This window comes from Perissodus microlepis, chromosome 23, assembly GCF_051167445.1.
Source record: "Perissodus microlepis isolate ML-2025 ecotype Zambia chromosome 23, ASM5116744v1, whole genome shotgun sequence".
Classification (NCBI taxonomy): Eukaryota; Metazoa; Chordata; class Actinopteri; order Cichliformes; family Cichlidae; genus Perissodus; species Perissodus microlepis.
This window is the reverse complement of record NC_140482.1, coordinates 24,756,634-24,782,262: the sequence shown is the minus strand read 5'-3', so window position 1 is coordinate 24,782,262 and position 25,629 is coordinate 24,756,634. Positions and strand designations below refer to the sequence as shown.

General features: G+C 39.9%; 3 protein-coding genes across 5 annotated transcripts; 1 reads left to right on the top strand and 2 right to left on the bottom strand.

Moving 5' to 3' along the window:
- Positions 1 to 663: 663 nt before the first annotated feature.
- sft2d2b (SFT2 domain containing 2b) lies at positions 664 to 7,878 on the bottom strand. The gene is made up of 8 exons (XM_084920770.1): positions 7,639 to 7,878; positions 5,888 to 5,977; positions 5,718 to 5,803; positions 5,494 to 5,575; positions 4,298 to 4,333; positions 4,153 to 4,211; positions 4,049 to 4,078; positions 664 to 1,898 (listed from the first exon to the last, which is right to left on the bottom strand). The coding sequence occupies exons 1-8, from the start codon at positions 7,705 to 7,707 to the stop codon at positions 1,862 to 1,864; spliced, it is 489 nt and encodes a 162-aa protein (XP_084776896.1). The 5' UTR covers positions 7,708 to 7,878; the 3' UTR covers positions 664 to 1,861.
- A 25-nt stretch (positions 7,879 to 7,903) lies between these two features.
- On the bottom strand, positions 7,904 to 12,434 carry LOC146361538 (uncharacterized). The gene is made up of 4 exons (XM_084920760.1): positions 11,747 to 12,434; positions 9,322 to 9,546; positions 9,135 to 9,233; positions 7,904 to 8,701 (listed from the first exon to the last, which is right to left on the bottom strand). Exons 1-4 carry the CDS (start codon positions 12,038 to 12,040, stop codon positions 8,594 to 8,596), a joined length of 726 nt encoding a protein of 241 aa, XP_084776886.1. The 5' UTR covers positions 12,041 to 12,434; the 3' UTR covers positions 7,904 to 8,593.
- Positions 12,435 to 13,142: 708 nt separating this feature from the next.
- LOC146361537 (uncharacterized) lies at positions 13,143 to 25,156 on the top strand. Of its 3 annotated transcripts, none has more exons than XM_084920724.1 (12): positions 13,143 to 13,250; positions 14,309 to 14,511; positions 15,255 to 15,323; positions 18,062 to 18,154; positions 18,246 to 18,344; positions 18,427 to 18,550; positions 18,642 to 18,942; positions 19,036 to 19,082; positions 21,012 to 21,124; positions 21,402 to 21,915; positions 22,986 to 23,441; positions 23,552 to 25,156. In XM_084920724.1, exons 1-12 carry the CDS (start codon positions 13,247 to 13,249, stop codon positions 23,764 to 23,766), a joined length of 2,238 nt encoding a protein of 745 aa, XP_084776850.1. In that variant the 5' UTR covers positions 13,143 to 13,246; the 3' UTR covers positions 23,767 to 25,156. The 3 variants fall into 3 exon arrangements, with proteins under 3 accessions (XP_084776850.1, XP_084776849.1, XP_084776851.1); XM_084920723.1 differs by having other exon boundaries at positions 18,059 to 18,154; XM_084920725.1 differs by lacking the exons at positions 13,143 to 13,250; positions 14,309 to 14,511; positions 15,255 to 15,323 and adding an exon at positions 16,711 to 16,800 and having other exon boundaries at positions 18,059 to 18,154.
- The last annotated feature ends 473 nt before the right edge of the window (positions 25,157 to 25,629 follow it).

Genomic DNA, 25,629 nt, shown 5'->3' with positions numbered 1-25,629 from the left:
AAGTCATTTTAACTCTTTTTCAATGAAAGCATTGTTTACTCGTCCATACTGAAATAAAATGAAATGTTGGACTGCTGTTTATAGACTGTTTCAGTTAAATATCTGCGAACTCCGGGCCCAGACGAAGAAAGCAGCTCCTTAAATAAAGTCTAGAGGATAAATATGAAAACATTGACTCTTGGATGAGGAAAAATGTGCAAACCAATTTAAAAAGAAGCAGATAACCAAGTTCAAAGTGAGACGAAACAAAAGAGATTATGTTTTTTTTTTTTCACCTGAGAAAAAGTTTGTTCTAACACGTGAAACTCTATGACCAAGATTTGGTATTAAAATCATGTAATCCTGCAAAAAATTAAATATACAAATTATAGTAAAGAAGAAAACACTTTGACTTTTAAGGCAAAACATCCATTTAAAAAGTAAAATGATCAAAAGAAAAAGTGAGCGCACACCGTGTGGCGACAGAACGCTGATCCGTTTATGTGCAGCTGTGCTGGAAACAGCAACGAGTACCTAACATTTGATGCTCCTGAACGCAGTCGTGGCCACTATGGAAGCTTGTTTTCACCACTGAAAAAGACTTTATTAATGAATTGAAAATTAATTGCAAGTCAAAATTTCAGCTGATTAAGAAGTTGAAATTTAAAAATATGCAATTCTAGATTTTGAAATAATAACTTAGAGCTGCCTATGATGTTTTTTTTTTTTTTTGCAGTTATGGAAACGAGCTTCCACAGACCAGAGTTTGTTTCTGTCTTGCAACTGAAGCCAAAAAAAATCAAAACAAAAAAATCAAATCTGCATCGCCCCCTGGAGACTTGGCAGTAGAAATTCAAACTAAATATCTGGCAATGGTCTTTTTGTGAATGGAAAACTTAAGATGGGAATCAGATGAGCTGAATCAACAAACCCATACTGCACCTGAAATGTTAATTTGTTCAAATGTATGTAATGACTTCTTGCCACAGATATTGAGTTGGAAAGTGCTGTGATAACAACTTCAGGAAAATTGAAATTTTAGGACAAAAAACAAAAAAAACAAAACAGGAAGATGCGAACATCAGTAACACTTCAAATCAATATTAAAATGAGAAGAGAAACTCGTGGGACCTGGTTTATCTCACATACTAATGCAGCTGCTTCACTGAATTTTAAACTCATGTAAGAAAATACTGAGTGTTTCTTCTTGAGTTTTTATTTTTTAAATAAACGTTTATTTTTGTCTTCAAGTCTTTATTGTCAGGAGAGCAGGTCAGACTCAAACCCTGGCCTCTGCAGTAGACATTTGGTATACGTCCTTTACTCTATATTAGAATAAAAGATTTATAAGGGGTTTACTGCCTGTTTTGATTGTTTGAATTATTAGTAATATGATTATCTACATAATATCCCCCCAAAAGCAAAGATTAATAAAGTTTACACATTTTAATCATGTTTAGGTGATTTTTCTCATATTTCAGCTTAAAAAGGATTTACTCAAATATTTTACTGATGATTAAAATCATTGATTTCTGTTGACTAATTTGCTAAACAAAGTTAAACTGTCACATTTTGATCTCAAACCCAGATGTCCAGCTCTACCAAAACAGTTTGATAATTATTCACTTAAGAGAATAGTTCAGTGAGTGAACACTTAGATCTGCGTACAGCTGCATTAGATGCTGTAATAAACTGTTTCTTTACTGCTGAAAATAAATAGAACCCAATTAAAGAAATTCAGGCACTGTGAACTCTCCAGCTGCATTATAAACTGTTAACAAAAGCCTAACATAAACGCACCACTACCACCATTAAGTATCCTGTGTCCTGATTGGTCAGACAGGTAGTGACTCAGAGGGGTGGGAGAACAGGGCGGGGCTTCCTAGATGCATAGTGAGAATAATTTTATGATGGCATCTCTGAAAATGAAAGAAGGAGAAAAAAAAATTACACATAAAAGCATTGCAGATAAACACAAATGAACAAAACTACGCTGAAAAAAGTCCAGAAAAACCCCACTTTATTTTGCTTCAGTGCTTAAATGATCAGGTTCTGTCAGCAGCTATAATGACAGAGTTTCACACAGGAATACTTTATGGCTCCATTAGTGTTAGTCATAGCTGTAGTGTTTCTTTTATCTATAACAGAAATGGTAACATGATCTAACATGAATGGTACTGGCTGTGAAAACAAATCTGGAGTTCCACAAAGCTCTATCCAGGGGACACTACTTTTTCCCCTCCACACATGCTTCCTTGTAGATCAAATTACAGATGACTACAAAATCTTATTTTGCCTTGTTTCCACTTACAACTACTTATTTATGTAAAATGGCCCACCACCAGGCTTGTGGTTAAAAAGGCTGAATAGGGGTAATTAACCCTTGATGCACTTTTCTGAACTAAGTAGTTTCTGCCATAACCCCGCATTTCAGCCCTGCTTACAAAACAAAATGACTGTGTGTGCATCAGACATTAGTGATGCATAGACAAGCTTAACTATCTATGAAGCTGTGTTTGGAAAAAGCCAGAACAGTTATCAAACCACATCTTTGAGATATACTGAGATGTCAAAATGCATATTTAAGGGTAGAGGGGAGGAAAGCATTACAGAGGCTTGTAGAAACGGTTTGGTTTAACCTTGCTAATTCAATTTGCCCCATGCTGCATTTTGTTAGAGACATGATAATTGCAAGTGGGTTTAAATCTAGCTTAACAAAAAAAAACATGGGTAATTACCACTGTTAAGTCGAGTATACAGAAAGGAAACATTTAAACAGGGTACCGGCTGCACATAAATATGACCTGCATTTACTTAATAGCGAGCATGAAAACTGAAATTTTAAATACGAACCTGACATACAGAACCAAATGGTTGCAAACAACCTCGCTTCACCCTGGATCAGGATTTTAACATTGATCAGAACTTTATGGAAAAGGTCTTTTACTCCATGAGAAAAAACAAATCTCATGGACCTGCACTTACAAAATTCCTTGAAAAACTGGTGAAGTCCTGAATTTTCAGGCAAACTGAACATGTGTTTGACACCATGCAGTTTGCTTATACACCACATACAAGAGTAATATCCTGCCTCTGTGACAGAACTTAACTTTCTAACAGTTGGAGGAAAAATGGGCTCGTGTTTGACTTCAGCCACATATTTTAATCAGATATTTTTTTAGAATAATTTGACATGAATAGAAATATTGTGTGCAGGTCTTGAGTTTTTAAACTAAGGCCTCAGCCAAGCAGGCTTGAAGACCAGTCAGTGAAAAATGTCTGACATGCAGACATTCCTGGCATTAAAAACCTCAATATGGTTGCTTTGATTGCTAGCATATTGCTGCAATTGCCCACAGCTTGCATGGTAAATGGACTGGTTCTTATAAATCGCTTTTCTAATCTGCTTGAGCATTCAAATCATTTTATACAACTTGTATAAATTACCCATTCAGACACACATTTATACACAGTATCTTGCCCAAGGATCCTTTGGCATGCAGACTGGAGCAGCCAGAAATCGCACTTTATGCACACTATACACTTTATGATAGAGTGTGGATTATTTATTATTCATTCTTCTTCATTATGTTATGCTTATCTGTCGTTTGAAAATGGATGACTCACCTACTGCAGACAAAGTGTATGTGCAGGCACAAACAAAGTAATCTGAACCTGAAATATTATCATGGCTATTATCAACATATAAGTGTCCGGTGCTTTGAATGCTCAGTAAGAGCAGAAAGTTAAATTAAAAAATATCTTTTAACCAACCTCGTGCTTATGATGGGAAATTACAGTCAAATCAAAGCCTATCACGTTAACAAAGCTATATATCAAAGATCTTTCCGCAGAAAGGTCAGCTACTGTAAAAAACTTGCTAGGAAACATTTCTACAATCAGAAATTTCACAGCAGCACACGTGTATGTAGTACAAGTTATTCACTTTAAAGGTTAATACTTTTTTATGCCTTCGAACAAGCGAGACTAAAACCAAACCGCCCGTCGCCATCATGTTTTTATCTCCCGAGGAAACGCACACTAGTGAGATCAGGTGTGTTTGTCTTACCTGGCGAATGGGATGTATGAGAGGCCGTACCTGTGGGATACAGCAGCAGCAGTCAGAGAGGTAACAAACAGTAACACGTGTGTGTGTGTTTGTGTGTTTTCTACCAGGTGAAGGCCAGAAACTGCAGGATACAGAAGAGCAGAGCGAGGCCGTTGTTCTTCCACTGCAGAGACACAACACGAATCAAACACAAAAACAACACAACACGACTCGCTGCATCCAAACGTTTCATCGCAGTTTGTTTCTCACCCAGAACGCAGCACAGAGCGTCAGCACCAGACACACCTGCAGAGAGAGACAGTTTCACTCAGGTGGAGCTTACAGGTGAGTTTCAGCTACTTGTCGTTCATCAGGACGTCACGTGGCTTTTCCTGTAAATTCCTGTAAACTCAGTTTTTGGAGCATGTTTGGACAAATTATGAGAGAAATCAGCTTTATTAACATTGACAAAGCGAAAATGATTCACTCCATGATTAAAAGATTGAATTGATCTTCATCATCTTCAGCTGTAACTTCATCTTCAGCCTTAACCTGGATACAGAGATTAGACACTTTAAACTAGATTTCATCCACAGTTAAATTTGCCAACGCAACACAAATGCAAAAAAACCCCAAAAAAACAAAAAACAGATGAAAGCTACTTTAAGCTGCTCCCAGATTCACAGCAGGTAGATCCACGTGTTTGATTTACTGAATAAACCTTATGGGATATGCCTCTCATCCCACAATTGAACTACCTGTATATGTAAACCACTACACTACAGACCCACTAGAAACCTTAGACACACATAAATAAGGTAAATGCAAATGTGGATAAAAAAATGACTGAAATGTAAAAGTTTTACAGAGAGGATTATTTTATTTTATTTTAAATAGGAAACCTGTTTTTACATGCCCTCTACCACTTATCTTACCTGTCACATTAGTCACACTGATCAGGTTTTTATTTATCATTGTTTTAATGGTGTTTATTTTCAATATTATTTCTCTATTTTTGATTGATTTCACTGTGTTCTAAAATACTCCTGAACAAAAACTAGACTGGACTTCCCACAACCTCGGCACTGACTGGGGACCAGTTCATCTATAGCGCCAACAATCAGGTACTTTTCCAAGAATCAGTATCGGGCTTGAAATCCTACCATCGTGACAATCCTAGCTGGACCCCTGCTGTTTGTGCGTTCAGTTTCTTCCATCAGTGTGTATTTGAGAAATTGCTCTAATTAAATCAACATGAGGACAGAATAATGAAAATCTGGACTTCTTTAAGCTTCGTGAAGATGTCTCAACTTTCATCCAAGAGCTGAAGAAGCTTCTTGGATGAGAGGTGAAATCTTCACGAAGCTTAGGTGAGTCCAGTAGCTTTCTTTTCAAGCTCCTTAGACTACCTTGATCTGGATGACTGAGAAACTTACAGACAATAATGAAAAGTTATTTGTTCTCACCAGCATGATGACGGTGGCGAGCACTCGCTCTTTAGCCCACATGGTCTTCAGCTGCCGGCACGGACCCATCAGGAACATGGTGCTGAAAAAGAAAAAGATTTCGTCAGTCAAAGCTCTGATTTCTACCACTGGAGGACGACGTTTCCCTTCATAAAAACACTGAAGTCAATACCGGCCCTCAGTGATGATGGGTAATGTAGTATCAGGTTAGGTCTGCTTATTACCTGGACAGAGCGCAGATGTTTCCCAGACTGTAGAGGACAGCGAACACAGCGAGACCAAAGCCAGGGACCCACAACAAGCAGGTACCCTGATAAAGGAAAACAGGAAGTCACCACAGCAAATCTTTTGTCATAGAAACAGTAAACACAGTCCAGGAGTGTCATTTACTCACCAGGATGGAGCACACGACTCCTAAAACGAAGCAGATCAGGAAACCCTTCACCCTTGTCCCCCAGGACAGCGTCGATGCCTGATTGGCTCTCTGCACAGAATTTGTCGTCATTAGCATCATGATGATCTCACAGACTAAATGTTTGTTATTGATGTTTATTTTTTGGGTGGTGACTTTAGTATTAAAGGAGTTTAAATTGAAGATTGTATATTGACTCAGAATTCATGAAATTGACATTAAGAGTCTTTAAGTTATTCTTCTTTGTGTCAAAGGCAAGTAACTAAAAGCTTTAAAGTGAATGAAGACTAATAACAGCTGTTACTATTGTGACATTAAAGTGTAATATCTCAGAAACATTGTTCAACTAACATTTACTCTTCTTCAGTTAACCAAATTTAAACGGTTTTAGCACTTGTTTAGTGCAGGCGAGTCTAACACGGCACCAAAGCATCCAATTCGACCCACTGGACGCTCATTCATCACTCCAGCTTTTCAATAAAAAGCACTTTTGTTCATTTTGTGGCGATGCTTGATGGAAATGTTTGGCAAGTTCAAACGACAAAACCACCACTGCACCACCACTAAAAAAAAACAACTGAGGTAAAATAACATTGCCTTATTGGATAAAACAGACAAATTTTACCCGTTACTTAATTATTCAGTGAATCACAAATCTTAAAAAAAATTGCAATAATATTGTATCGCAGGATTCCTGTTGATTCCCACCTTTAGTACCCGGGTTTAAAATCTCAGTTTTTCCACCTTTGCTGAGTCTGAAAAGGGAAAGTGACTCTTCACTAATCCTTTCAACTATTAATTTAAAAGATGATTAAGTGGGGAGGGTGTGGGAAAATGTGACACTTTAAACAGCTGCATATATTGACAATAGACTCAATAAGTGTGGGAAACTGAGCTGTTTTAATTCTCAGGCCGTCAGGTGGATGAGGTGACAGGTGTTTTACTCTAATTTAAGGTTAGAGATTTTTTAAATCCTGGTTATGGTTCATGTGAGCGTGAGCAGAAACTTCCATATACTCTTTAATGAGGGAGGTCTGTTGTATATATTTGAGCTTATGTGGCCTAACAGTTAAAATGAGTGTGACAGCCCTGGTTCATGACAGCAGTGGTAGTCTATCCAACAGATGTCAATTTGATGATAATAAAAACACAATCCCGCCCCGAAATGCACATTTGCGAGCCTCTAAGTATTTCAAATGTGGAAGTTATTAAAGCATTGACTTCCTTAAGTTACAACTGTCAAAGTTATTAACTATCAAAATTAACTTTATTGCCTTACTTCTAGTGCAGTTTTATGATTTGTGCAGAGGTTAAACAGCAAGAAGAAGCAGTTTCGCCTGAATTAACTATACTTTACATGAACATTTGTTTTTATCTTATAACACCAAGTATGCCGAATTAAACACTATAGGTTCCTCTTCGTTATATATCATCCATGTAATGATATCTATCTGAGAATAACCGGGACACTGAAGGAAAATTAAAATCGGTTCACTTCTCAGCCATGTTCTGCAGCGTGTTACTTTCTAAAAGCGCTTTTACGAAGGTTTACTCTGGATGAACATCACACATAATGTTTTCCCCTGGAGGTCCAAGTCACACTGGATCTAAAAGTACCATTTTGAAGTCTGTGAGTTCACACCTGGCTAAGTTATATCTGCAGATTCTGGCACTACGTCCGTTTTAACAGGTTAATTTAGCGAAACCAGCTAACCGGCTAAAAACAACATCACCTCCAGTATGCCGCTCCCATCTGCGTTCCCATCATCTTGCCCGCTCAAAACCTTCTTCAATTTATCCATGAACTCCTTTTGTTCTTCAATAAAGGCGATAAAACGCTTCTAAAATTTCCAGAAGCTTCCCAAGCGCTGGAAGTTTCAGGTGTTTTGGGGCGGTGAAGTTACACCGAAGAGAAGAGCACATCAACAGGTGCAGCACTTCCGCCTGCAGTACCGCCCCTGGCCACAATGCACACAAAGGAGGCGCTGTTTCCTTCAGTTCATTTATTGGTAGAGCTCGTTTAAAATTGATTACAGAGATAACTGAGTGATTATCCGCAAATAAAATATAGGAATATTCACACCAAAAGACAAATGAAATGATAAAATATAGAACAAGAAAAAAACAAATAAAAACCGAGCATAACAGACTAGCAGAAGAAACTATAATTAATTTTAGAAATAAAAAAACCCAAACTTTTTCTAAGACTGGGAATTTGTTATGTCTGCACCATATTTTTCTCCTCGGACACAATTACATTTTATTTTAAAGTCATTACTGATTACTGTTAAAGTTACCATAAAAAGAAGACAAAAAGAAAAAAAACATACATGAGGTTATTTTGGTTGTTCTCCAGCTACAGCGTTGGTCCTTTACTATATGACTTATTTGTATCACACTGAGACGATATGGGTGTTAAAACAGGGAATACACTCCCTTATTCTCAGGATAACCTGGTTGTTGAAACCAGTGTGGCTCAAAATGGAGACAAATAAAAGACAGAGGATGTTTCCTTATATAAATACTCAGTGCTAATCTTTTTGTCTTTTAATCTATTGAATAACGTTTTGCGTCAAAAGTCACGCTCCTCTTCTGATAATATTCTGAAAGACAATGATAAATTCACTGGGCTTTAAAAAAGCAGTTATCCAATAAAGTCCAGTTTAATTGACGTTTTTCTTGGTGATGTTAGGGGATTATGACCCTGCTGGAGCTCCAGTAAGATGGCTGTGGCATGGACACCTGAACGTGACATGTTGGACAGCACTGTTTCCTCCACAACCACTCCTCGATACACTGAGGAGAGAGAAGGCATGAGAGAGTACGTTACCATCATGGAGTCCTGGAGCACCAGCATGTAGAGGAACAAGACCATTGAGTCAAAAAGATGTCTTTGTAGTGGTTGCATCTTTTTCTCACTAATGAATGGCCTAAAACGTCTCAGAGGAAGACTGGACTAACATGTCTTTCATTTGTTACAAAATCTTAAAAAGGGGGAAACCAAACTTGTTTTAAACCTATTTTAGTGACTCTGTCATTGTATGAGTGTCTGCAATCATCTACTTGATCTCTTCAGTGTCATCCACCTTAGACAGGGCCTTCATTGGACCTCTATAACCCTCCAGGGTCCATCTGTCTGTGCTGAGTTTACTTGTGACCCGTCTATGGTTGCCCAACTTTTAACCCAAGAAAAGGTTTATGTGTTGATGTTGTTGCTGGTATGTGCTACCTCTTTGTGGAAGGTGTGTGTGCACTGTAGCTCTCTGGTGCCGCCAGCGCCGTTATTTAAGTCGTTATGACAGATCAGACACACACTATAAGCATCGCTCTGCAACACACAAACAATTAAAGTCACAAAGAGCCTAAAAACACAATTTAATTTTGTCTTATAAAAATCGGGAAGTGCGTCTACACACCAGCGACATGACGTTACGTCTTCTGAACTGTCCCCGCCTCTCAGGTGGCACAACCTCGGGGATTGTGGTTATGAGAGATTGCCTGCGCTCTGAGGTGGGTACAGCGGCCTCCATAGGTGATGGAAGAAGGCGGCGGGAGGAAGAGCGACGCAACAAAACCCTCGCCGTCACCGGAGCCTGAGTGGACGAGTGGAGACGAGACAGCTGCATGGCCGACAGAGTGGACTGAAGACAAAAGATCAATCAATTAATCAAACTTGATGCAGGGAGCATAAACGCTAAATGCAATTCAAAGTAATTTACAGGCACAAAATGCTGAATACGAACTGCAAATATAGTATATAAGATCATAAAGCAAAGTAAGGAGAAAAATATGACTAATAAAGTTAAAAAGTACACATTAAAGTCAATACTCACTATACAAAACTGAAGGATGATTTAAAAAACTGAAATGTCAGTGGACTGCTTATAATAAACATTTAACTCATTACTCTCTGTAAACATTTGCCTTCCTTCTTTCTCACAGTTTTATTTCTTTGTTTCTAATTTTTTTCTGCCGTTAAAAAAAGTCTTGAACAAACAAAAGACTCACTGATCCAGTTATCCCATTAACAAAAAACAAACAAGAACATGTACCTAAAAGCTCCATTAGCACCTCTGGGAGTCTTTACTCCCCTTATAACCAAACTGCAAGGCTGAAGCTTAGAAAACAGTAAACAAGACATTGGTTTATGGATGACAGAGTGTTCATGAGCTGTGAACACCCTGAAGACTGAAAGTATGACTGATATAAACTGATACAACTGGTTTGCAATGGTAACTGCATTAAAACGGGCACCATTTGCTCCTGATCATCCTTCACTACAATGCTATGAGAAAAGGAAAGAGCTAGATGATAAAGTCTTGAAACAAGATATCCATCAGTCTCCTACTCGCCACCTCCTCCTGGACCTCTGAGGGGGGAGCAAGGTGAATCCAAGACAACTCGAGGACAGACCATCTCCAACTTGTCCTAGTTCTTTCTTCTGGTTGCAAATACCTGAATCCCCTCACCTATGAGGCGTCCAGGATGCATCATAACTAGATGTCCAAACTACCTCAACTGGCTTCTTTCAGTGTGCAGGAGTAGCAGCTCTGCTCTGATCCCCTGTCTCAAAGGGAGACCACAGACATCAAAGGGAACTCGTATCTTCTGCTTCTATGTGAGATCTGATTCTTTTAACTCTTTTTTAACTGCAACAGACAAATACAGTGTCACCTCACTGCAGACACTGCACCAATCTGACTGTCAATCACGTGCTCCTCTCTTCCCTGACTTGTAAACAAACTCTGATATAAACTCCTTCACTTTGGGCAGCAACTCACACCCAATCCATAGTCGGAACCCATTACAACACATTATTGTGAACTCACGGTCCCTCCAAGAGAAGGATGAAGTCACTTTGATTACTGGCAAAATGTATCTCTCTCAAGATTATTGAGATACATGATGATACATCAAGACACACGTTTCTAGAAGTTGTTTGTGACATTAACCCAAAAAAAGCACAGACAATGTAACCACAGTTAAATTACAGTTAAAGGGCAGACATTCTTAATGCATCATCGGTTGCCATCCACTGGAATCTACTTCAAAAGAGCAAGCTATGGATTCTGGATACAGCCTGAATACATCAAAAAATAGACCTCAGCTGGGAAGCTAAGGCTTAAGTAATGTTTGCCAGATATCATCCCAAGTTGTTCTTACCCAGTGTGCTCTGGGACTGCCACCAGGAGCAGAAATTTGCATCAGATGCCCACACCAGTTTTCAGACTGAACTTCTTCTGGTAGCCTGAGCACTATATCTTATCTTTGAAAGCAAGACCAAAGACTGCATCAAAAAAAATCTTTGGCTCCAAGAATTTCCCAAATTCTTTAGAGCCTGTGGACAAGATATTGCAATGCATGAATTCAATTCTCATTACCTTCCCCATCATGGCAAGACGGGAAGCAGGTCATGCACAAGTTAAAAGGAGCGACTGACCACTGTATCCCAATTAGACCGAGTATCCACACAGCCAGATGGCCATGACCCTCTGGACTAAATGACTCTTTCTGAATGATAAAGGAGATGAACTTTTTCTTGACCTTGAAGAAAGATTTTGTTCACTTGACAAAATGAACAAAATCTCAACAAACAACCTATCACTGTCTGCTCTTGAGCTTAGGACTGTATCACTAAGGAATTTTTCCAATTTTTGAGTATTTGAAGAACTTCTTGTGCTTAAGTTCCTGTGATTGACGACTTGTCCACAACAACATTTGAATCTTAATTATGGCTCAGCATATCAAAGAAGGCAAGCATTAATGACTACCCCTCCCTTTGACCACACACTACTGCACTTTACAGTTGGTCTGGAGTTGTACAGTTACTGGTGTTCTTACCGGACATGGCAGTGATGCTCGGCGGCCCGACTTTACCGCTGCCGGAGGCTCTGGGCTGCTTCTGCTTTTAAGTCTTCCTCCCTCTGACTCGTCATCTTCATCTTCTTCCTCTCCTACTTTACTCTGCTGTTCCCCTCCCCGGTACCGCTGCATCCAAGCGTTGAAAATCCTGGCATCTTCCTCATCATCATCCTCTTCCTCCTCATCCTCCTCCTGTTCCTTATCCTCTGCTGTTAGAGCAAATGGGTCCTCGGGGTCCGAAAATACTTCAGCTTCTTCTCTGTCAGGATCCATTACGAGGATATGTATGTTTACCCTTGTGGTGCAGAACGCTACAGCAGCAACAAACAGACTGTTTCCTGATAAAACTGTGGTGTAAATTGTGAAAAAGCTACAAGCACACTTTGTTAAAAGCTACAATAAATTATTTAAATGAAGAAACAAGAAACACAGAGGTTCATTTCCAGCATTTGGCAGCCAGACGGCCATAGAGGAGGCCAGCAGGAGCCGAGGAGCATCCAAGGAACAGGCCTGACTGTCGACCTTTCTCCACCCCCCGCAGATCCATCCGAAGTCCACACAAAGTCCGGCCTCCAGCTCTTCCACATTCACTGCTGGTATTGTTTGTGTTTTCTGTATTTCGAGCGTCTCTTTGCTCTCTGTGCTGCTCTGGCCTGAAGCCTGTTAATCCAGGTACTGAAATCCAGGAGAGAGAGCAGGGAGATTACTGGACAGGCTTATAGGATCTGTGTCACTTCACTGCACCCCAGCTCTTTATTGATTAATGGTGTAATCAATCTGATAAATGTTGGAAACCAACACCAGCCCTGTGTGTTTTATTTTGGCTTAAAAAAAAAAAAAATCAAATTAACAATATAATATTTTATAACAAATATTTAAGATGGAACACCCTGCACCTTTATCAATGCACTAAAATGTATTTAAATATATATTTTAAATAACTGAAAATGCCTCATATCAGTATTCATATCAGTATTTAAACATTAATTGTAATATTTATTTAAATTACAAACAATTTCAACTAATGAATTTTTTTAATTGTTAAATTTTTTTCTTTAAGGTAATTATCAATATCAGATTTTGGATTTTAGTTAATTGATACAATTTTGTCCTAATCATGATTTTTGCTCTCTAACTCTTTTTACTATAGAATTTAATACAATCATATTAAATAAATAAAGTTTCTCAACTTGTTCAGGAGTGAACCTGCTGAGGAGGTAAAACGAGGATAAACTCTATTCTTAAGCACAAATAATGACCTTTAAGCCACACCTGTTCCACTCACCTGGATCACGGACGAAAATAAACCCCACTTCTACGCACGCGTGCACCGGATGTGTTTCTTTGGCTTTTCAAAAAAGGTTCCGGTATAAAGGGGGCGGAGCCGTCGGTAGCTGTAGTGTAAACAGTTAACCGTTAGCCTCTGTAGCTAACATTTTGGAAAAAATTGGGCTTACAGTGAGTGGGTTTGCACGCGGAATGGGTATGTGCTTGCTACTCTGCTCTCTTATCGGTTATTCTGGTGCTCTTTAAAAATAAATCAGGATTTTTGTCTCTTTTGTTAATTACCGAGCGATAGCCAGCTAGCACCAACTTGTGCGCATGCACCCATACTAACCAAACTCTATGCAAAGATTTTGCTTTTTAAATATGTTCTTAGTTTTTGAAACGTTAATCTTTATTGATTAGCCTCTAACAGCTGATAATAAGTCGATTGTAGCTACATTTTAATTCGGCGTATTTGTAACGCATCAAGCGTGGATTGCTTATGATAAAAGTCGTATATATCACTGATAGACTGTGGAGATGGCTGCTTGTATTTTAACGGTATTTAAACTGTTAATTAGCAGCAGTTTGGCTGTCATGTAAGTCACTAATCCCTGTTTTGCCAACAGTGCATTCACAATAGTAGAATAAGCTGTAATTCACCAACACACCAATCATTTAATGATCACTAAAGGGACTAAAGGTAAACATGACACTCCAAGGTCTAAATAAAGCTATATTATATCAAACTGTGCCGATTTAAAACTATATATTGTAATTATTTAGATGTATTTAGTGCGGTTTTATTAAATGCATTCAGTCGATCATAAGCATTGACTTTTAAAATGCTGAGACTTTTTTAACAGAGTTTGGTAGCTTCTTTTGTCAGGCAAACTCCCAAGTTACATTTTTCAAACTTCTGAATTCTCTGGTTTAATCAAAAGATCTTCAACTTCCTGAAATATTTCCACCTCATTTGTTTACTGATAACAGTTTGTCTGTTTATAAATTGTAATAATTATCAATATGATTAGGGTGTGGCCAAATTGGCACACCTTAATGAGCCTTTTTTTTAATTTTATATGGGTACATCCCTAATTTACCTCCCCTGACAAACTAAAGTCTGTTACATTCTGAGTTTCCTACATATTGTTACAGTTGCATTAAGTAAGAATAACATTAGAGTCCTGGTTGGTGTGGGTGCAGCAGCTCCTGACACTGACCCAGACAAGTGATGCTTCCTGCTCTGACATGTCAACCTGTCCTCTCCGGCAGCTTCCCTCCTCTCCCTCTCCTCCCTGCGTCTCCTCGTCCCGCCTCTCCGCCTGCTAACAGCGGCGATGTGGCAGGTTGCACGGCACGAAATGGTGAGGCATTATGGGATGCTGGAGGACTTTGTTTCCCTGGTGACTGAGGCCGTCCCGCAACTGCTGACGGACAGACAGAGGTGTCTGCTGCTGCTGGCTCTGAGGGCAAAGGTTGGTGTTATGCAAGGAGAGAATGTAACTCCTGAATTTGAAGGTTTCATGAACTATCCAATAGTTCCCTTTTCCCACCTGTTTTTAACACATTATGTTGGCTGGATAAGGAATAACAACTGTAAGTGTTAATTAAATCTTTACCACACCTGATGTAAATGATGTATATGTCATGCTTGCTGTACAACATCTGAGAGAGGAGCGTATACTCTGTGTGCCTGGGTATTAGTATAATAGCAACAAAGATACTGATGCAATTTTCATCTCCAAGTGACCTTCGATATTAAAATAAATAAAGCTTCTGAACAAGTGATGAAATAAGTGTCAGAAGTCTTTATCAAGATGGTTGCATACTGGCTAGACTTTACTTAAAGGTTCCTCTTGTGCTGCAGAGTGCCTGTTCTGTAGTAGAAAACCCCCAAAGTCCCCAGAATGGTTTTATATTAACATTGATAGTTCCTAGTTTCCACAGTGTTTAGAGGACGAAACAGTTACAGGAACTCAGGAAAGTTCATGCACAAGTGTTAAATAAGCAATGTAAATGTAATAAATAGGGGGGTTTTTTCTCCGTGGTGTTCCTCAGGGTTCTGTTCTTGGTTCATTTGAATTTCATTTGTTATTTTATAGTTAGGTATATCAACAAATGTTAAAATCTAAACTTTAAACAAAATAGAGTGTGTTACTTTTCCTTTTTAACATTGAAGGGACATGTCAGATTATGTTGTTGTTGTTTTTTTCTTTAGGTCACGTTGTCAGAACCAAAATCAGCTGCCATCCATTCCCACCTAGACAGGATCCACTCTGAGGCAACGGTGAGACCACAAGTAATTCAGACTATGACTGTGTCTAAAAATTATTTTTATTCAAACTGTTTCCTGTGATTTCAGTAAAGGATTCAACATGAAAAGTCACTTAACTGGAAGTAATTGATTAAATCCTTTATTTCATGACAAAATCAAAAGAAAACCAGGTTAATAGTGAGTGTGTGTCTACAGCTCTTCAGCTTGTTAAATGTTTGGGCAGCACTAAATCGGGACCTTTCTCAAAAAAAATAATGACTTGAAATTCTCTCATTTAACACCAAAAGCAGCTCTTTGCTCTCTGTGCTGCTCTGGCCTGAAGCCTGTTAATCCAGGTACTGAAGCCCAGGAGAGAGAGCAGGGAGATTACTGGACAGGCTTACAGGATCTGTGTCACTTCACCGCACCCCAGCTCTTTATTGATTAATGGTGTAATCAATCTGATAAATGTTGGAAACCAACACCAGCCCTGTGTGTTTTATTTTGGCTTTTAAAAAAATAAATAAAATCTAATTAACAATATAATATTTTATAACAAATATTTAAGATGGAACATCCTGCACCGTTATCAGTGCACTAAAATGTATTTAAATATATATTTTAAATAACTGAAAATGCCTCATATCAGTGTTTATTTTACATTTTTTAAACATTAATTGTAATATTTATTTAAATTACAAACAATTTAAACTAATGCATTTTTTTAATATGTTAAAAAGCAGTGAATCATTAATGCAGCACATTTCAATATTTCCTTCTTTAAATGAATTGCTATGATGTTTTTGTGCTTTCAGCCGTCCATATCTAAACTTTGATTGTACAATTGGTCTTCATGACATTAACCATGTCGTTGTTCTCCATTATCAGTTGAACTTCTGCTGCCTTTCATGCAGTCATGTGAGAAAATTAGGACACCCCATTAAATAATCTGCTCTTTATTAAGAAATGTTCACATATCAATGTCCAATCATGTTTTCATGTATTACTGGAAAAGAAAGTGACTTAGTTGCAATTAAACAACAACAACAACAACAAAAAATTACACATACAAAAAACAAATATGAACAAAAATGTGTATTTTAATGGAGGACAAAGTTAGGACACCCTACCCCCTAATAACTAGTGTTGCCCCGTTTGGCTGATATAACTTCAGTGAGACGCCTTTTGTAGCCTTTTACCAGTCTCTGACATCGATCAAAAGCAAGTTTGTTTCACTCCTCAATGCAGAATTCTTTCAGCTGTGAGATGTTTGGGGGTTTTCTGGCATGTACAGTCTGTTTTAAGTCACCCCACGTGACATGCAATGTCATGTTGCAGTGTCCAGTTCCGCTTCAGCTTTAATGTTTTTTTACAGATGGTTTCACATGTTCTTCAAGCACCCTCTGATACACAGAATTCATGATGGATTCTATGATGGTGAGCTGGCCAGGTGCTGCTGCAGCAAAGCATCCCCAAACTACAATACTGCCACCTCCATGCTTCACAGTTGGTATGACGTTCTTTTCTTGGAAGACTGTGTTTGGTTTATGCCAAACATGTCTACTGTTCTGGTGTCTAAAGAATTCAGTTTTAGACCCATCTGTCCAAAGAATATTATTCCAGAAGTCATGGTCTTTGTCTACATTCGCTCTGGCAAACTTCAGTCTGGCCTTAATGTTTTTCTTAGCGAGCAAAGGTTTCCTCCTTGCACACTTCCCATGAAAGTCAAACTTGTGTAGTCTCTTTCTGATAGTAGAGTCATCCACTTTCACGTTGACAGTAGCCAGAGCCTGCTGTAGTTCCTATGATGACATTTTTGGGATTTTTGATGACTTCTTTGGGCGTCTGCTCCGCGGATGAATATGCTTGGACGGCCAGACCTGGGCATGGTGGCAGTTGTTTTGAATGTCCTCCACTTGTAAACAATTTTCCAGATGGTGGAATGGCTGATGTCAAATTCTTTTGAGATCTTTTTGAATCCCTTACCAGACTCATAAGCGGACACAATTTTCTTTCTGAGGGCATCAGACGGCTCTTAGATCTCACCATGGCGCTCGCTTCAACACTTCAACAGTCAGGAGACCACCAAACTAAATCTGAGGTTTAAATAGGCAAGGCTCCTTTAAAATGATGGTTAAAGATTTACTGATCATGTGCACCTGACGTGATACACCTGTGTGTGATTTTAACCATTTTAAGTGGGATAACGGGTGGGGGTGTCCTAATTTATTCCACACCAGAAATTGTCTTTTAAATTACATTTCACATAAAGTTTTAAAAAGGCTTTTCTTATTTTTAATTGTTTAGTTATATTATTTGGATCCCTTAGTATCATTAAAATTCATATTAAATATCCATATGTCCAAATATATTTTAAAATATACAGGCTTTCATAGGGTGTCCTAATTTTCTCACATGACTGTATTAACATTACCATAAGAAAACTTATGGTAATGCATACCATATACCGAGACATTATTTTAGGAAAAAATATTTAATGGTTTCTTCCTGTGCTCATTTGGCCAAGAATTAACAGCTAGAATCAACAATGGAAACAAGTCTTAGAAAATGACAAGAAATAAGCAGAAAAACTATTATTAGAACAATTATTAAGCAGAAAAATGCTTGGAGACTAATAAAAACTAGCATCATTAATGATACGACCACTCATAAAATAATAACTAGAAAAATAATAGTAACTATTGGCTGATGTCCTCAGTTGTTGCTGAAAATAAAAGTTTCTTTTTGTGTCTCGTCTGTTCTCTCAGCAGCTGGATGAAGACGTAAGCGAATGCTGGTCTGCTTTGTTGATGCTCACCGACAAATTGACAAAGAGTCCAGACAATTCTCAACGCCTCCTACAGGTCAGAGCTGCCACCTTGAATTATCAGCTTCACACAAAGCTTCATCATTCAATCCGTCCATCGTTCACCTCTCTCTGTGCTTGTCTTCCAGGAGGTGTTTGACCAGAGGTTTGACTCCGCCCTCCAGTCCCTCATATCTGACTTCCTGTCCAGGATCGAGCAGCTCTTTCCTGTTCCCGACTTCAAACAGGTGATCAGTAAAACCTTGAACAGTCAATCTAGTAATTCTGCTGTATTTCATTTTCATTTATGTGGCCATTCATCCATCTCAGGCTGCCTCCTGGTTCGATGCTGCCCCCTCTGGGCTGGAGGACTGTCTGCAGAAGGCGGACAAGGATGATCTGAGGGAGCTGCTGACCAATCAGAGCTGTTTACAGGGACAGGCACTGGCGACAGGTAAATAAGTAATCAAGAACTAATCAAATTAAATGAGAATCAGACTCAGTTTTGCTGATCTTTAATGTTTTGGGGGGGGGTTATTTCTTAGTGGGTTGTGATACAGAGGAGACCCTCCTGTCTGTGTGGTCCCACCCCCTTTTCACTAAACTGATCAATCCCAACCCTCCTCCACCTGAAACGGAGATCCAATCAGATGTGCTACCTGAGGTTAGTAGCCCCTTGCAGCTGGACGTGGAGCTGGTGAAGGTGGAGGTGGTGGTGATAACAGAGGACGAGCAGGAAGAGATCGAGGAGACTGTGATTGGTTCAGAGCTGGAGGCGTCCAATGAGAGCTCGGCAGCAGTCGGCAATGAATGTGTAGTCACACCTGTGGTTGTGGAGGTGGACAGGTGAGACCTTTTTTTGTTTGTTTGTTTTTTAAATAATCCTGGATCCCTCAGAGTCCTCAGAGCTTGAAAATATAACCAGCTTTTGCCTGTCAGGTTGAGGGACTCATGTGGAGACATTGTCAACCAATCAGAAGACACAGGTAACACACACACACACACACACGCGTAGATATAAGCTGTGTCCCAATTCCTAGGCCACATCCTTTGGCGGCCACATTTGTAGGCTGTTTACATCACAGCCAGACTTGAAAGTTGGGTCGGGTGTAGGGATGGGTATCGAAAACCGGTTCTTGTTGAGAACCGGTTCCCACTTTTTCAATTCCTTGGAATTGTTTGCCATTTTTGCAAACGACTCCCTTATCGATTCCAGTCGCCCCGAATGACGTCACCACATTGCGGAGCGTCATTTACCTGGCAGGAAACACGGCGCCTAAGCTCAAACGCTCAAAAGTTTGATTATACTTTACGAGAACGGATGACAACAGGGCAGCTTGCAATACTTGCAAAGTAGATATTTCATTTAAGGGAGGAAACACTACGAATATGCAAAAGCATTTGCTCACAAAACACGCGATAACCTTAAATGAATGTCGTGTTTTTAATTCCGCTCCGGACTCGTGAATCTCAACCCAGCAGCAGCGGTAACGTTTGCACGTCCTCTCCCGTTAATGCGGCAGGTAAATAATCAACTAACAGTGCATATTATGTTAGCGCGATCTGCCTTATTACAAAACCTGCCATTACTGTGCATTTAGGTGACGATGATGAGAGAGACAGACAGAGTCTGGCTCAGATGCTGGCAGTTCTCGCTGCAGTCTACCGGTAGCGTCTCCTTTCGGGCCAGGATAGACGAATGTCACCGAGCAGTGACTAAGTTTGTGGTCAAAGGCTTGCGCCCATTTGCCACGGCAGATGCCCCCGATTTTCGGTAAGTGAATGTGTTTAATTGTAGGCAGGGACATTACTGGATATTCTTGTGTAATTGCTGCAGAATAATTTATGTTATACTTTGTTATTGCTACAGAAGAATATTTATTTTATTATTTTACATTTACAATTTTTTTTCCTGGGGACCCTGTGACACCCCATTGAAGAGCCGTAGGCTGTGGATCTCTTAAGATCTCACTGTTGGGTTTGTAAGGCCATGTTACTCCTAAATTTCTATCTTGTTCAAAGAGAAGATATAAAACAAAGTTCTAAGCTAATCGACCTTAGTGTTCTCCTTTTTTAAAAAGAATCGATAAGAGAATCGATAAAGAATCGAATCGTTAAACAGAATCGAAAATGGAATCGGAATCGTGAAAATCTTATCAATACCCATCCCTAGTCGGGTGTATCATTCGTAGCCCAACCTATCCCAGAATTCATAGCGCGGCCCAGCCAATTCCCATTTCCAACAATGGCGGCAGCTACTTAGTTTTAATATTACTCTTTCTGGGTCACAAAATAAACTTTTAAGATATTTTCAGGTGAGAATGTAGCTGTGTAAACTTCAAATATTTGCTTGGTTTATCGAGACATCACATATTTGCAAAAGTGCTCTGACGTTTTCTGAGACGTCTGTTATCCACCAGCTCGATAGCTGACCGGGAGGTCAAGGCTCACTAGAGCCGGTGAGAACAGTGGACTCCGGCACATTGTTTCTAGACCCTGCACGGTCTTTCGCTACTCAGGTTAAACATGATATGTAAGTTATTAAATAACTTTAAAAAGTTATTGTTTGGCTTTTTTCAGTATTTTATTTGTTCCTGAGTAAATCGGTTTGGCTGACATTAGTTATAGTTTTCACACAGCTGAATAAATGTCAAACAGAAAACTAATTAAACAGAAGCGTGAGATGGTCGAGAATGTACTCTAATGTCCTGTTATAATTTAGATAGCAAGGAATTTATTGAACTCCACTGAGAAAGCTGGTGACGCAAATCTGAAGGCTAGACCGTCCTATTTCACAGGACCCGGCCCACGTAGACCACGAAGGCCGGGTCCTTCAAAGGATGCGGCCTAAGAATTGTGACAAAGCTATAGAAACTGAACCTAGTCATTAAAGCTTCCTGTCTTTCTTCAATCAGATCTCTCCTGCTCAGAGGTCACAGCTAATGCTCTGCACAGCATTTCCCACAATTCCCAGCGTGTGGCTCACAAGTGTCCTCAGTGTGGCAAATGTTTCATCTACCGCTCACAGGTACTGTGTCAGTGTCTCAGTGTGGTATGAAAGTAATTATATGGTCACTTTTTTGTCTGTTTGAACAAAAAAAGTATCTTAAAATAAATCAATAAGACCACACATAAAAATGAAAACACATTTATTTATTTTAAATTAAAAAAAAAAAAAATATATATATATATATATACACACACACACACACACACACACACACACACACACACACACACACACACACACACACATACATACATACATACATCACTCCCTTAGATGTTTGTCTGACTGTCTGCAGGTGATCCGACACCTACGCACTAACAGGTCCTGCAGTTCGGCCTTAACGACATCCGTGCTCGAACAGACTCAACCTGGCGGCGCTGACAAAGAGCCCTGCCTCCCTCAGAATAGGCCCTCTCCCCGACCCGTCAGGTCTCTGTCCTGCTTCCAGTGCAACGCCATGTTCAAGACCAAAGCCGAGCTGCTGTCGCACCAGCGCACACACCGGGCACGCCCCATCTACCACTGCGTCCAGTGCGACAAGGAGTTCCACCATCTATCCAGCCTGACCAATCACAAGCAGACACACCTGGACAAGGGAGGTTTCACCTGCAGCCGGTGTAACAAGGTGTTCGAGTCGGCCAAGGAGAGGGACGCCCATCGGCTGCAGCACCGGCTGCCCGACCTCACCTGCACAATGTGTGATCAGACGTTCAGCTCACAGACGCGGCTGCTGCGACACCTGCAGACGCACTCGGTGGAGGGGGCGAAGCTCCGCTACAACTGCCGCTTCTGTGACCAGACCTTCTCAGGTAGACCACTGAAAGCGGTGAACCCCACTAACTCAGAGCACTTTCCATGGGCTCATTGACCTCTGCAGCTTAGCAGCAGATCTGGATTTAAAAGCTCAGCGAGGCAGCTGTGTGTGTTTGACTCACTCGGTGAGCAGAAAACAGCAGGTTCACATCAAGTTCATCTGAGTCAGCCCTCTGTTAAAGATGTTTCTGGGAAAAAGGATGACGGTGGAACAAAACATTGCTGTTGAGCTGCTGCTCTAAAACAGTCAAGAGTCTGATGCTTTCATTATTTTCCTTTAGAATTATTTTCCATTTCAGAGCTACAACACAATGTTAAAAAACGAAAAGCCTGCTCATCAACAACCGTCATCATCTGAAAATTAATTTTCCCAGAAAGAATAATTATTTTTCATCCTATTAACCCTGAAGCAACAAAAATACTTGCCGAAATAATCGAGCGCTATACTTTTTATTTTTTTACTTTTCCTCAGACCTGCTCAGGTTTTGCAGTCACATGATTGTTAACCATGTACTGTTAACCTGCCCGCTGTTTTCCTCCCTCCTCCCTCCCCCTGGTAACCACTGTGTGCTAGGGAACAAACATGAAGACCGTCTCAAAGAGGTATTACACAGCGAGTCGTCAGTGTTTTGGTCACTAGCACTTTGCTGCCAGCTGCTGTAAAACAAACACGTGAACAGAGCCTATAGAGAATTTGTAGAGCTCATCTTGGGAAAGTAAAACATTTTCAGATCATAATTCACATTGTAAAAGCAGCTGCAGGATTTAGGAAAGGGTTTCATTACATCCAGTGTGGTGGCAGCTCTCGATGCACATCTGATTTTTACGCAAAAAGGAAACAACACAAGCTTAATGAACAAAATGGCATTTATACTCACTGTCATTTTATTAGATACACCTTATCAGTCCTGAGTCCAGTCCTTGTTTCTTATTTCTGTGTTGCACAGATTGAACAAAGGTGATGAAAACATTCCTTCGAGATCCTGATCCATACTGACGCACATCCATGATGTGAGTCTCCTTCCCAGAGGAGGTTAAACATGTGTTTAAATGTTTGTGTCTCCAGGGGTGACCCAGCTTCGTATCCACCAGCGCACACACACCTTCCGCACGTACCAGTGCGACCTGTGCAGCAAGACGTACGGCTCGCTCACCGGCCTGCAGTCCCACCGGGCGACCCACACCGCTGAGAGCCGCTTCCTGTGCTCGCAGTGTGGCAAGCGCTTCAAGACCCGCGATGGCCTGGAGGGCCACCTGAGGACACACACTGGGGAGCGGCCCTACCGCTGCCCCTACTGCTCCAAAGACTTCACCGCGCTCGCTGGCCTCAACGTGCACGTGCGGCGGCACACCGGGGAGCGGCCGTACGTGTGCACGGTGTGCGGTAAAGGCTGGCCGTCCGGCGGTGACCTGCAGAAACACATGAGGACGCACACGGGCGAGCGGCCCTATGTCTGCCAGGACTGCGGGAAGGCCTTCTCCATTTCCTGTCACCTGACTGAACACCGGAGGATACACACAGGTAAGACAGGAAGCTGGTCACATGATCACGGTACACAAAGATATGCTGTCGTAACTCCAGATGCTTTTGTGCCGGTTCTGAACCCGAGCGCCTCTCTGTCTGTTTTCCAGGAGAGAAGCCGTTCTCGTGTCCGGAGTGCGGGAAATGTTTACGGAGGAAGTTTGACCTGAAGAAACACATGTTGTCCCACAGCAACATCCGTCCCTACGCCTGCACCTTCTGCACCAAGAGCTACACCCGAAAAACTCACCTGAACAGACACCTGCTCACACACCGGACTGCCGACAGCGAGGTGGTGGCGGTGCAGGTGGTCGAGGAACCCTGAGGATGTGCTTAAATCAGAACTGTGCGCGTTGTACGAGTTTCATGCGTTCATTCCTGCAGTGAGTGAATCGATCGCAGATTCCCAAGTCTGAGTCGACTTGTGGTGATGCAGTTTGAGGTGGGAGCAGGTGATCTGCGTGGATCTGATTTACAGGCAAAACTAACAGCTGGAAACAACAGAAAGCAGTTCTGCAACTTCAGCTGATGAAGTGAGTTTGATCATTAATTCACAAATCAAAGAAACTTTATTTTGAATGTTTGAACTTTATTTGTATTTTTTTAATACTTAAAACATATTTTACTGATGTGTTTTTATTGACATGCTCTCATTTACGTTTTTCTTACATTCAAACATTTTTATTTTACTATAAATGGAAAAAATCTTCCAATGTATGAAAAATGTAAATGACAACACAATCGACTGCTCACCTGAATACACAAGGTCAAAAATCAATTAAAGTTGAAAACACATAAGTATTATTTCATAAAAGTATTAATTAATTATTAAAGAACAGTAATTAGGTAATCATGCTCAAGATTTATAGAAATAATAATAAATAAATACTAATTTATAACAATGAGCATAATAAATATTTTACATGACATTTATTTTTAATCTTTTGTGAATGACATGAAATATAAAAGTAAATGTTTCAGTCTTAAGTCTCGACTAAGTCAGCAAAAATGTCAGTAATGTATAAATAAATAATGGAGTATCATTTTTTTTAAATGTTTAAAAGGGTAAATATAAAACATGGAACATAGTAAATTTTTAACATTGCAGGTAAAAACTTGATTCATTCAAATTCAGTATTGATAAAGTAAATTTTCTGGTCTCTCATTTTCTATTGAAACTAAATTTCACTCAGTTTCCAGCTGTTGGTCAAAAAACGTCAGATTTTTCTAAAGTTTTACAAAGAAAATTCAAATATTTGCCGCTCAGTTCACAGCTGCATCACCGCAAGCTTTACTGATGAGCAGCGGTGCTGAATACGCTGTCCTGTTAGTGGAGTAAGTCCAGGGTCCGTTGCTTCAGGTGCTGTTGGTAGTAAATATAATGAATGACTGTTTTCTTGTACAGTGACACGTTACATTACTACATCACTAATCTGTTAGTTTCACATTGGTGGGAAGCGCTTACACTAATAGGATAATAAAAGGCCATTTTTTTCATGATTTTGACTTAAAAAGATGTTAAATTCTTATTTTTGGTGATCTTAAACGTGACCCGGTGAACATTGCAGACCCTGAGGTCGACTGGAGCACGTTAATGTTTACTCTGCTGTTAAACAAAGTGTTTAATCAATTTGTGTCACTGACTCTGTTTACATGTACAAAAATTGTTCCAGCCTTTGTCCTTAATCTGAAATATACACCAAACTACAAACCTCTTTGTTTGTCTATCTGTAGTTGGTATTATTATGTGGTATAACAAGATCAACCCAAACAAGTTTTTAAAGTTTTCAGCTGTCTGAACTCAGCCTTCATTTATCAGTCCTCCAACAGTCTTCTTGGTAAGTTCAGTTTTTCATATTTATACAAAAAAATCCTCTGTTCTGTATTGTGCTATAACTAGTTGAGCACAGCAAGGAACGGGGCTCCACCTTGTGGCACTTTTCAGCAATTGTGCTCTACTTTGTTAAATTATAAAGAATGGAGATAACTAAATCGGGGAAATTAAACAACCAAAATCTTGTCTTCTCACCCAAAACACTTAGCCTCTAAGGCAGGAATACGCACACAATCTGAAACACCAAATCTGAGTCTAAATAACAGAGCATCTTCAATGGGTCCCTTATCCTGCCAACAGATTTTAACTACCATCATCTTGGACTGCAGCTTGCGATGCAGGTTCGTGAAGAGC

Coding starts and splice junctions, on each gene's coding strand:
- sft2d2b (XM_084920770.1), bottom strand. CDS start 7,707: ATGGATAAATTGAAGAAGGTTTTGAGCGGGCAAGATGATGGGAACGCA. Junction 5,804..5,887: donor GAGTCGTGTGCTCCATCCTG/GTGAGTAAATGA, acceptor TTCCTTTATCAG/GGTACCTGCTTGTTGTGGGT. Junction 4,334..5,493: donor TCGCCACCGTCATCATGCTG/GTGAGAACAAAT, acceptor CTCTCTCTGCAG/GTGTGTCTGGTGCTGACGCT.
- LOC146361538 (XM_084920760.1), bottom strand. CDS start 12,040: ATGGATCCTGACAGAGAAGAAGCTGAAGTATTTTCGGACCCCGAGGAC. Junction 9,547..11,746: donor GAGCATCACTGCCATGTCCG/GTAAGAACACCA, acceptor TTTTGTCTTCAG/TCCACTCTGTCGGCCATGCA. Junction 9,234..9,321: donor GACGTAACGTCATGTCGCTG/GTGTGTAGACGC, acceptor TGTGTGTTGCAG/AGCGATGCTTATAGTGTGTG.
- LOC146361537 (XM_084920723.1), top strand. Junction 15,324..18,058: donor GGATCCACTCTGAGGCAACG/GTGAGACCACAA, acceptor CTGTTCTCTCAG/CAGCTGGATGAAGACGTAAG. Junction 18,345..18,426: donor CTGTTCCCGACTTCAAACAG/GTGATCAGTAAA, acceptor CATCCATCTCAG/GCTGCCTCCTGGTTCGATGC.